The sequence below is a fragment of the Pan paniscus genome, chromosome 4 (assembly GCF_029289425.2).
Source record: "Pan paniscus chromosome 4, NHGRI_mPanPan1-v2.0_pri, whole genome shotgun sequence".
NCBI classification, from domain to species: Eukaryota; Metazoa; Chordata; class Mammalia; order Primates; family Hominidae; genus Pan; species Pan paniscus.
The window spans coordinates 176,297,041-176,309,650 of NC_073253.2; the positions used below are offsets into that span (position 1 = coordinate 176,297,041).

General features: G+C 42.5%; 1 protein-coding gene across 1 annotated transcript; it reads left to right on the forward strand.

The window, feature by feature from the left end:
* Positions 1-29: 29 nt before the first annotated feature.
* Positions 30-8,038, forward strand: LOC117980458 (uncharacterized; the record flags this gene model as incomplete). The annotated part of the gene is made up of 3 exons (XM_055113111.2): positions 30-301; positions 472-604; positions 6,380-8,038. Coding segments are annotated over 3 exons (618 nt in total), but the record flags the coding sequence as incomplete, so codon positions are not given.
* Between the last annotated feature and the right edge of the window lie 4,572 nt (positions 8,039-12,610).

Genomic DNA, 12,610 nt, shown 5'->3' on the forward strand with positions numbered 1-12,610 from the left:
GCCCCTCGCGCGACGTGTTTTGTTGACCGGGAAACGGGTTCTCCGGAGCCAAGGTCCGCTCGGGTGAGTGCCCTCCGCTTTTTGTGGCCAAACCCAGCCACGCAGTCCCCTTCCTGCGGCATCCTCCACACCCGGGGCCTGCTGGTCTCCGCGGATGTCACAGGCTCGGCAACCGCCCTCCTGTCGGCGGGGAGTCCCGCGACGCCCGGAAATGCTCCGGAGCCTGTCGCTCAGCTGCCAGATCTGCGTCTGTGTCCGGTTCCGTCACTGAGGTCGCCCCTGTCCGGCCCTTCCTCCCTAGGTCTCTTCACCGTCCGCCCATCCTGTCGCGCGCCGCGTCAGGTCCCCATTCGGCATGTGGCTTGTCTTCCGTCGTCCCCACCCTCGCCCCTCTTGGCCCCTCAGGGCAGCCCTGGGATTCGGCAGACGCCAGTCCTCCCTGAGATGCTTCCCCATCCTTCCCTCCGCCAGGCCCTACGTCTCCGCAAACCCCACGCTTCGGGGTGGCCGCCTCAGACAGGACCCTGAGTCCGAGACTGGGGCAGGGGACCTGCCCGATCCTGTAACAACCCTCGTGCTTCTGCGCAATCGCCTCCCACTAGCGGTGAGTGTTGGGTGTTTACCTTCCCGGTGTCCCACTGAGAAGCGGGCTCTTCCTTGGCGGGGGCTTCTTCATTGCCTCGCTGTGGATGTCGAGGTGGGGCAGGAGAGTGAGGAGAAAACAGAGAGGAGGGAGGTAGAGCCAACGAGCGGGAAAAGGGGAGGGAAGTTTAGATGGGAAGTGGATGGGTCTGAGGGATTTGAACAAACACTGGCAATGAAGGAGAGTGACCTGAGCAAGTAGTAGTGGGGTAAATGGAAATAGACAAAATGGGAATCAGCAGAGATATGGAGGACAGAATACAATGAGGAGGCCTTGACCGTCAGTAGCAGAGAGGGCAACAGAAGCCTAATTCCCAAATTCCTTAGATGGTTTTCTGATTTCCAAATTAGTTTCCCTTTTAAATTTATTGTGTCAGGTTCAGCTTATGAGGCCTCAATACTTTTCAGTCTTAATTGTATATTGAAAATACTTTTTGTTTACTAAATACTTTTTACATTAATTCAGTGTGCACTTCGTAAGGATATTGATGATTTGAGTTAGTTTAGTATTCAACAGCTTCCTCTATTCCTTTATATGATCTCTGTATTTAATGGCTGTGGCATAAAGTTTCCAACTAAGTATAAGTATCAAGTTTTCTTTGTGCTGTTTTCTGCAAATATTGAAGGATGACCTGGATTGTCCTAGAACTTTGTTCCGACAGATTACATGTGTTCATAATGAATAAATTGCTCAAAGATATTTCCAAAGCTCACCTTTTATGTTTTTCAGTTCCAATAATTACATCTTTTTAAGGTTTATATTTTTTGATGACTTAATGTGATGTTCTGGAGAAGACAAATGCTTTTAATCAATATGATTAAAACCGTGAAAGACAAATCGCTGTTACTTAAGAGTGTGACATATGATCTGAAATCTTTAGGGGGCAGGGATGTTAAGGGAAAACTGCCGCTATCGTATCAAGGTCATGCCATTCCTGTGAAGCTGGTGCTGGTTACTCTCTACTGGCTTCTGTTCACCTTTCCACCGGCCCCAAGACACACACATAGTGACACAAGGCAGTGGATAGGGAAAGAGCAAGACTTTATAAAGTAAGCACAGAACAAAGGTATCTTTCTAATGAGGAGGAGGTGTTGGTTCTGGGAAGGAAGCTTGGGATTTGGGTATTCAGGATCCAGAAGTGAGAGAGCCTGGGAAGTTCAGGAACCAGAGAAAGAAAAAGACTTGCCCATTCTCACCCATGACCCTGTGCTCAGCAGGTACTAGCAGAGACTTCAGGCTCTGTGACTAAAAGGGGTCAGACCAGTTGATATACCCACAGCTGCCATGTAAGGATGTGTGTGGACTTCACTAGGGAAGAACGGTGTTATGAAAGAAGGGGCAGAAAAACTCACCTGTTGGTCTCCATGTAGACGTTTATTGTCCTGAATTCCTGGAGGTTCAGTGAAAAGCAGAAGATTGTCTTTTACACATGTTGAGTTATGCCCCCATATATGTGGTTGTGGTAAAGAAAGAGGATGTGTTGATGAGAGGTCCTGAAATGCATTTTCCTAATACTCAGCAGGGGCTTCTCAAGAAGGATCTTCCCTAAGAAAGAAGCTCAGAGAACAAAAATGGAAAAGGATTAGATATGGCACTTTTGCTGGAAAAAGTCATGTTATTCATTGATTGTTTTGTCATCTCCCTCCTTAAGTGTTGTTTTTAGGATGTGGTAATCTCTGACCCTGCCTAACACATTTCCCAACTCACCCATAGCCTTCCCTTAACGTCCTCCTATCTTCACACTATCACACTGTGACCCAGTGAATTCGAACTTGCGAAGTTCCATTCGGGGGATCATATGGGAAGGGCTTCACACCCAGACATAGATTATAGATGGGAAGTGGGCCACATGGTGTCAGTGAGGCAAGTATGGATCGTTTAGGGACAATGCACTGTCAGATCTTTCTTGACCATGATTAGAGAAACTGTGCATATTAGTAGTGAATTAATGTCAGGAATACCTGACAAATCCTGGAAAAGAAGATTGATGAGAGGAAATGTGTTCTGCCCAACTGTATAATGCATTTGAAGCTTAAAACAATGAATCAGTATTGATCTGGTCACAAAATATTAATGATTTGAATTAAAAAGAAAAGTTTAGAAAATGATAGCTTTGACAAATTAAGGTAGCATTTCATCCACACGATGGAGTGTGTTTTATTCAGTAATTGATTTAAAAATGGAATCAACCTAAGTGTCTAACAGGAGGGAGTTTTATAAATTGTTCACAGAGCATCTGTTCCAAGGAGACCTTGATGTTCCTAGATTTGTAAAGAATGCTGCTTACTAGCACACTGACTCCTCTGCAAATGTCTGAGGGTTCCTCCACTTGGGGCAAGTTGGGGGTTTGATCACAGAGTAAATAAATGGTGCATTTTATAATGTAATATATTCTAGCAAGATGCAGCCCACAAACTGTATAGATACTCTTATGTACCACGTAAAGTTCATCTACTACTTTAACCAGAACTTGATACTGTATGTATGTTTTTTTTTAGATTTGGATAAAATGACAACTCATTGTTATTTCCAGTTCACAAAGTAATTGTGAGGCTGAATAAATTTTATTATTTTATAGACATATATGTAAAATGAATTTTTCTATGAAACTCATTTTTGATGTATATTAGATGCTATTTTATATTCTGTAGTTTAATTATATGTACGCACACACAAACACACACTTCGGTGTCTTATTATGTTTCTGCAGTGAAACCAAAATCCTTCCTTCACGCCCTTTGATTTTATGTTTTCCTCAGGAAGGCAGGAGCTATTGTATATGATAAAATATTATGTTTTATTCAGTCCACTTATGAAATTGTTTAATATTGTTATAAATATTTATATAACTTATTTTAAATTTCCAAATAACATAGGTTACATGAAATTTGACAACTTTATTTTTTTCTTTTCACAACTATTTTGACTGTATACTCACCAAAAATCAAAATTTAGACAAAATTGACTTTTAGACTAATTCTCATTTTTTACATGTAAAAGACTACATGGGACTTTTAAGTCTAGGTTGCCCTGAGTCTACAGTCACAGAGGTTTTATGTCACTATGTCCTCCATTCTAATAATATGATTTTCAGGCTTTATTCATGTCATTTTTATATCCTCATTAAGTTTTAAAATTTATTTACATGGGTCTACAAATTTATTTCAAATCGTAGTCATAATATTTGGCTATTGTAAATAGACACTGATTTTGTGTGTTTGCTTTTTTTAAGGACTAATGTTGCTGGACAGGCAGGTAGTGTAGACAGGGTGGATCTGCTGGCCAGGCAGGTAGTGTAGACAGGATGGATCTGCTGGCCAGCCAGGTAGTGTAGATAGTGTGGATCTACTGCCCAGGCAGGTAGTGTAGACACGGTGGATCTACTGGGCAGGGAGGTAGTGTAGACAGGGTGGACCTGCTGGATGGGCAGGTAGTGTAGACAGGGTGGATCTGCTCGACGGGCAGGTAGTGTAGACAGGGTGGATCTACTGCCCAGGCAGGTAGTGTAGACACGGTGGATCTACTGGGCAGGGAGGTAGTGTAGACAGGGTGGTTCCGCTGGCCGGGCATGTAGTGTAGATAGGGTGGATCTACTGGCCAGGCAGGTAGTGTAGACAGGACGGATCTGCTGGACAGGCAGATAGTATAGACAGGGTGGATGTGCTGGAGAGGCAGGTAGTATAGACAGGGCGGATCTGCTGGACAGGCAGGTAGTGTAGACAGAGTGGATCTGCTGGAGAGGTAAGTAGTATAGAGAGGGTGGGTCTGCTGGACAGGCAGGTAGTGGAGATAGCGTGGATGTATTGGCCTGGCAGGTTGTATAGACAGGGCGGATCTGCTGTACAAGCAGGTAGTGTAGACAGGGTGGATCTGCTGGCCCAGCAGGTAGTGTAGATAGCGTGGATCTACTGCCCAGGCAGGTAGTGTAGACACGGTGGATCTACTGGGCAGGGAGGTAGTGTAGACAGGGTGGATCTGCTCGACGGGCAGGTAGTATAGACAGGGTGGATCTGCTGGACAGAGGGAGGAGTCACACCCCAGGTGGGGCTGAGTGGGACGGCATGAGACTTCATCACGCTACTCAGAATGAAACATGTTTTAAAACGTGTGTATTGTTTATTTCTGGAATTTTTCATTTAATGTTTTTGGACCATGACTGACTGAGAGTAACTGAAACCTTAGAAGGCAAAACAGTGGATAAGAGTGACTTGCGGACCTGAACAGTTTGCTCTTAGAAACTTTGTGTCGTTGGTTGTCTGATCTGTGACTTCCTTTAATTCACTTCTCTGAGTTCCTTAAAGGTAGGAATCATGTTTTATTCCTCTCACAGCCATATTTCCTTAAAAACTAGTTGGTGAACCGTGGAAAATCTAGATTGCTCAGGCCACCTTCTGCCATCAGAAATAATGTTGCCTTTCAGCGGTGGTTTGCTTTTCTGAAATTTTCAGTCATCCCACCCTTTAGAAGGAACAACTTTAGAGAATAAGACTGGCCGGTATGCAACTCCCAGAATTTTCTCAGGAATGTTTCAAAAATCTGTTGTTATTCTGGATACTGGTGAACAGATGCGCGAACGGCTCAGGCTCTGCCACTGGCCTTCTCCATGACTGTGTTTGTAGGGACAAAGCATGGTAGCAAACAACTTCAAAAAACCTCTGTGGCTTGAAAACACAAAGTTTAATCACTTGTCCATGCTTCTCTTCCACTGCAGGCTGGGGGTAGCTCCTGTTTCCTCAGGCCCAGGTGAGATAATTTTCCCATCCTGAGCACTGCCAGGCTCATGGCAGAGGGGAGGGTGCAGGAACGTTGTGCGGCTTTTAAAGTTTCTGCCAATAAGGGGCAGAGTCACTTCCATTCTGTTCCATTGGCTGGGCCTGACCACGGGACAAGTAGCAGAACCTTTCCATCCAGGAGAAACAGAGAGTGTCTGGAGAAAGAATAGACACTGTCCCCAACTCCCAGAGTTAATGCTGTGAATTCATCAACAGGATGATACACTTGCCTCACTGGCTTTTTGTTCCAATAGACAGAATCATAGAGTCTTGTTGTGCTGAGAGCCTTGTAGGTCACGCAGTCCAGGGATGCAAAATTAGAAGACAATGACGAGGTGCAAACCTGAGAGCGGAGGCGAATGGAGTCCGGAGGGCGGGGGCTGCAGGCCAAGCACACACCCCACCGGGGAGCAGCCATCTCTGCTGCAGCCGACGTTGCCCTAGAGAGATGAATGCAGGCCCAATGTTGGCAGCTATTCCAATGTGAAAGAAACTAAAAATCCAGACTTTTATGTAACAATATTCTAATATTTACAACATTAATCAGCTGGGGGAAAAAGGGTCCACAGAACTTTTGCAGGCTGTGAGCCACCCATTTCTACCCAAATTCAGCCCAAACCTCTAACTGCACAAGCTCACACAAATAGAGAAAGCCAGGAAAAGTATCCAGAACTGCACGTGCACTTCACTACTAACAGGGGCCTCCAGCCCTGGTAAGCATGGGAACCACACATGTAAACACTGAGGTGCCCTGCCACGCCAGTGAAGTGCATGCTGCTCGTGTGTGACCCATTTTTAACCCCTAAAGGCATAAAACACGAATACTGTGAATTCAGTTAATAAGTTGAATTTACACCAGTCCTTCCTGATACAGCTGAATCAGATCTTTCCCATTATTCACTACTCAGTATATCACCCCTTCTGTTGAACAAAATTAAGTAAATATTTAAAATTTCTTACCCAGGGGTCAGCAGATTATAATCCAGAGGCCAAGCCCAACCTGTCTGCTTTTGTGTATAAAGTTCTCATGGAACAGAGCTGTGAGCCTGCCGTGTGTGGTCTACGGCTGCCCCTGGACACAGCTGCGGAGCTGATTCCCACACAGACCTCGGGGCCCACAGAGGGAGGCACCTTCCCTCCATCATCCCCACTGAGCACCAGCCGCCGCAGCCGCTAAAACCTGCGGAACTCACTCCATGCCCCTTGTTGGCTTTCTTCACATAAAGTGGATAAAACTGGGTGTTTACAGCCTAAAGCAGCCCATGCCAAGGCACTCCTCAGGGACTGAGCCTTAGTCACAGTCCTTGTGACTACAGCACATCCATAGATGGGAGCTGGCCGAGGGATCCGTGTGCCTCCAGCTTCTCGGAGCTGGAAAGAATCCATACTGGAAAAATGTTCCTTCAGTGCTCCTCCTTCCGGGAAAAAAAGACGGGGAGCTACATCAACCTTAAGGGTTCATGTTGCTTGAATGTAAGCATAATAAATATTCAGCATGTCTCCTAAGACCTGGAGTATCATCAGAGACCAAGCTGGGAAAACCACAAAGAATGACGCCCAGTTTCTAAGAGTCATTCCATGCTTTACAGTCAGCCCACAACCACCGAGTCCCAGGAAGCCCAGCCGAGACCGCGGCAGGTCCTGACACAGCATCAGCCTGAGTCTGAGCCCAGAGGAAGCTTCTGCTGCCACAATTGCTGCGTGTGCTCATGGCTTGGGTGCAGGCCCAACCACAGCGGACCAAGGGCAGGCTGAGATTTGGCCTGGACTGGAGGGCTGTCTCAAGGAGGGTGACGTGTCTTTGACTTTTGCATTCTTCCCTTTTCCTTTCTATTCTCTTGGTGACGTGAACACAGACAGAAAGTGAACGTTTTTTGCATAAGTTCCCTGTAGATTCTGGATATTAGGCCTTTGTCAGATGCATAGTTTGCAAATAGTTTCTCTCATTCCGTAGGTTGTCTGTATTCTCTGTCAAACATTTCTCTTGCTGTGCAGAAGCTCTTTTATTTAGTTAAATTCTACTTGCCAATTTTGTTTTGTTGCAATTGTTTTTGGGAACTTAGCCAAAAATTCTTTGCCAAGGCCAACGTCAAGAAGAGTATTTCCTAGGTTATCTTCCAAGATCTTACAGTTTGAGGTCTTACATTGAAATCTTTAATATATTTTGAGTTAATTTTTGTATATGGTGAAAGGTAGGGGTCTGGCTTCAGTCTTCTGTATGTGGCTAGCCAGTTATTCTAACACCATATATTGAATAGGATGGTCTTTTTCCACTGCTGCTTTTGCTGGCCTTGTCAAAGATTGGATGGTTGTAGGTGTGTGGCTTTATTTCTGAGTTTTCTGTTCTGTTCATTGGTCTATGAGTCTGTTTTTGTACCGGTACAGAAGCTGTTTTGGTTACTGGGGCTGTATAGTATAGTTTGAAGTTGAGTAGTGTGATGCCTCTGGCTTTGTTCTTTTTGCTTAGGATTGCTTTGGCTATTTGGGCTCTGTTTTCATTCCATATGAATTTTAGGATAGTTTCTTCTTGTTCTTAAATGCATTTTATAATTAACTTGTTTAGCTCTAAGAAAAAAACTTGATTTTGTATTGGAATAGCATTAAATTTAATATTTTTAAAAAATGTTTCATCTACTTCTAACTTACTGCAAAGAGTTTTATAAAGTTGCCTGTAATGATTTTTTAATGTTTTTCTTCATTTTTATAAAGGAAACATCCTTGTAACCACACCCAGGTCAAGGAATAGAACTTTATCAATCATCCCAGAAGCGCCCACCACATGTCCCATTTCTATTATAACCTACTTCCTCTCCCCAAAAATAACCACTTCCCAAACTCTTATGGTAATCATTTCCCTAATCTTTATAGTTTTATCACCAAGTGTATATCCTTAGACACTATAGTTTAGTGTTGTTTTATTCTTAAAATTTGATATGTTTTTAAAGTCTCTTTTAATCTACACATTTTTCTCTCTATCCCTTTCTTTTCCTTATCTTTTACAATATTTAAATTTTCTTCTGCTAGCACTTGTAACTTTCTTATTTTTTTTTTTTTTCTAATCAGATACCTAGTGGTTTGTTTTGGTTGATTATTTTCTCTTGAGAGCCAGCTTTTGGATTTACTTCTTAGTTCTATTCTTTTTCTACTTAATAATATCTGCTTTTATTTGTAATAATTCACCCCTTTCTTTTGGTTCACTTATTCTTTTTCTGGCTTTTTCAGTTATATGTTTAAATAATTTATTTTTATTATTTAAATTTGTATTGATATAGGTATTTAATGCTATAAAGTTTCCTGTGACAGTTACTTTTTTTCTGAGTCCTATAAATTCTCTATATATTTTCCCAGCCTTTTATAGCTGCATATCTTATATGCAGTATGGTGTTTGATTTTGCTTTGTGAGCCAATCCAAGACTGTTTTCCATTTAATAGGTGAGCCAAGTCCATTTTTTACATCACAGATAACAGGGAACCACCTTGTTCTATTTTATTTGCTTTTACCCTTTTGGTATTTAAGAGGGCTTTCTTCCTCCCTTTTTTTCCCCACTTTTATCCTAATGCCTTTATAGCAAACACTTAGTTTCTTTGGTTGGCTCCCCATAGTACCTGATACTGCAGCTAGCTGATGGACACCCCAGTCCCAGTTGGCCCCTGCACATCTTCTGCCCGCCCCTACCACTTCTCTGGTGGTTGTTCTTTGTCTGCATTGTCCAAGCTGGTAACCATGGCATGCTGCACTTTTATCACCGTCATGTGCCAGCAGCTCCACAGATAAATACAGACCACCCTGCAGCTCACCTTTGCATCTGCCTCTAGTCATTTTGGTTTCCGGAGCTTATTCTTTAGTGGGTCATCCCTCAGCTCCTGGTCACCGTACTTCCTGTGTTTGTGTGTACTCATAAAAAATATGTGTGACTTTTACCCTTGATAGTCACTATTTAGATGTTAAATCTTTGGCTTATATTTTTTCCCTTAAATATCTTAAATATGTTACAGAACCTATTCTATTCTGGACCTGTAATCCCTACTACAAAGCCACTCACAAGTCCAGTTTTCATCATTTCTGATATTACAGACATGCATTCTTAAGGGGGAGGAATTTATAGAACTGGAAGCCATGTTAATATCCTAGTCATGAGGTGGCTGAGATTTAGTATGTCCAGGTAAGATGGTGCAGGTAGGGAGTGTGGTGGTCCAAGTGGCACATGCAGGAAGTCACAGAATGTGGGAGGCATTGTTTTGTGTACCCTGTGCACAGAGTGTCTGATGCCCTTTGATAGGTTTGCGGCCTCATCTAGTGGACTTTCTGGCACAGCCCTTCTTCAAGGTTGCTGCATCTGAAGCTCTTTAAGACGGCGTTTCCCTTCTGCCAGATTGCACTCTGTGCACAGTGCAGTTGCTTCTCCCTGCGGAGTGAGATGGGCCCACATTGGCTGTGGCTCCACCTGGCCTTGGTGCTCTTGTCGCCCTCTGCTCTGCTGCTCCCTTCATGTAAGAAGGGTGTGTTAAGAGTCCGTAAGTGTGTCGTGTTACCACACCCAGCTAATTTTTGTATTTTTAGTATAGATGGGGTTTTGCCACGTTGGCCAAGCTGATCTCAAGCTCCTGACCTCAGGTGATCCACCTGCCTTGGCTTTCCAAAGTGCTGGGATTACAGGCATGAGCCACTGTGTCTGGCTGAGATTGCTTTTTTGTAAGTAATCTGTTGTTACTTTGGGTTACTTTTCTGTAAGGGATAGAGCAGAGGGGACTTCCTTATTATACTGGAATCTTTTGTCTTCAGAAGAAAAAAAAAACTCGTCTATTTTGGGACCTGTTTTTTAAAGTTTTAGTTTGATTTTGTGGTGCTTAGCATGAGTGACTCCATTTTGGTTTGGTCTGGTCTGCTTGGGATTAGTGCAGGAGCTCAGTCCAAAACAATGGCCCCTCATAATTTTGTTTAATACATGAAATTCAAATTTCAAACTTGTAGACATTTGCTCTCTCTCTTATTATATAAGTACCTACACAATGTCCTCAAATTTGCTTTTTGATCTGTAAAGACTAAGATATTTATCATCTAGTTTTACAGAAAAGTTTGCAGATCTTCTGGTTTAAAAGAGCAGGAGATTTAGTGTCAGGCAGGTTTGGATTGAGCCCAAGGGCTGCCATTTACTGATTGTATGACTTTGAGCAAGGTATTTATCTTTTTCTAAGCCTCAATTTCCTCATCTATAAAATGGGCACACAAATAGTATTTACCTTGGAGAGTTAAATGGGATAATGCATTTAATGTGCTTAACACAGTGCCTATCAGATGCTTAGGGGCTCAACACATTATTATTGTTATTGTTGTTGTTTTACCCTAAAGTAAATGAGACAAAATAGCAAAGCTAAATGAGGAGGAATTTTTAAGTTACATCAGAAACTGTAATAGATTCTAAAATATTATAATTAAGAAATTCCATACTTATTTAAAAAGGCATTTTCAATTTAACAATTTAACCCTCTTATAAGTTAAAAAAAAAAAAAAAAAAAAAAAAAGCCCGGCACGGTGGCTCACGCCTGTAATCCCAGCTCTTTAGGAGGCTGAGGTGGATGGATCAGGAGGTCAGGAGTTCAAGACCAGCCTGGCTAACGTGGTGAAACCTCGTCTCTACTAAAAATACAAAAATTAGCTGGGCGTGGTGGTGCATACCTGTAATCCCAGCTACTCAGGAAGCTGAGGCAGGAGAATCGCTTGAACCCGGAGGCAGAGGTTTCAGTGAGCCAAGATCGTGCCACTGCACTCCAGCCTTGGCAACAGAGCAAGACTCCATCTCAAAAAGAAAAAAGAAATAAAAATAAAAAGTCATGCCCAGCTATTTTGGGAGAACTGAAATTACAACTCTATCTGAGAAAATAAAATGACAGGACTCCACAGAATCCATAGATAAAAATTTAACTGAAGAGGAATATGGAACAGACTAAAGGAAAAATTTTATCAAGCTGTAATCTTTATACTTGTGCCTAAGGCCAGAACTTGAAACTGCTGAAGACAGTGTTTCTCTACAAATGCACACAAGCACCCCATTTTGATGCACAGATAGGTGTTTATTTCTTTTAAGAATAGCAGCTTTATTGAGATAAATTTCACATATGATACAATTCACCAATTTAAAGTGTACAAGTCAATGGTTTTCAGTATAATCAGAGTTGTACTACCATCACCATAATCAATTTTAGAACATTTTCATCACCGCCCAAAAACCACTGTAGTCTCTCCCCAGTCCTCCACTCCTGGGAACCATTAATGTACTTTCTGTCTCTATAGATTTGCCTATTTTGGATATTTTATATAAATGGAATCATACAACATGTGGTCTTTTGTGAATAGCTTTTTTCACTTACCATAATGTTTTCAAGATTGATTCATTTTGTAGCAGGTATCAGTCCTTTTTCCTGTTTATTGCCAAATAATTTTCCATTGTATGGATAGATCATATTTTGTTTATCCATTTGTCACATTTTGGTTGTCTATCAGTTGATAGATATTTGTGGTGCATTTAATTTTTGGCCAATGTGTAAAACTTATTTTTCTCTCACTGAGGCTACATACTGTTACAACAATGCTATTTGGTCAACTTGACTGAGCTGGCCTCATAGGTTACAGGTTGCTCATTGTTAGAGATGAGACTTTAGACCAGACTGGACAACATAGTGAGACCCTGTCTCTACCAAAAAGAAAAAGAAAAATTAGCCAGATGTAATGGCATATGACTAGAGTCCCAGCTACTTGGGAGGCTGAGACGGGAGGATCACTTGAGCCCAGGAGTTTAGGACTGCAGTGAGCTGTGATCGTGCCAATGCAATCCATGCTGGGCGACAGAGTGAGACCCTGTCTCAAAAAACAGAAAGAGGGATTTTAGTATAACATTCAGCCAGTGCCATATTGGGAACCCACAAGAATGTACTTTAAAAAATATGTCAAAGAAGGTGGTGAGGGCCGTAATAGCTGCTATTCAGGCAGTAATGCAGTGCTGAAGGGACATCAAGCAAATAGTGTGATGCCTGTGGGTGCAATGTTACTCCTTCCCTTAGGTTGCCAAAAAAATCAATACTTCATAGCATTCCTGAAACGAAAAAGCTTATGAACCATTGTGTTTAGGGTGTAAGCTATCTATTTTGGGCTACCCATCACAGCTTCTCTCCTTTGGTAGAATAAAGTGAACTGAAC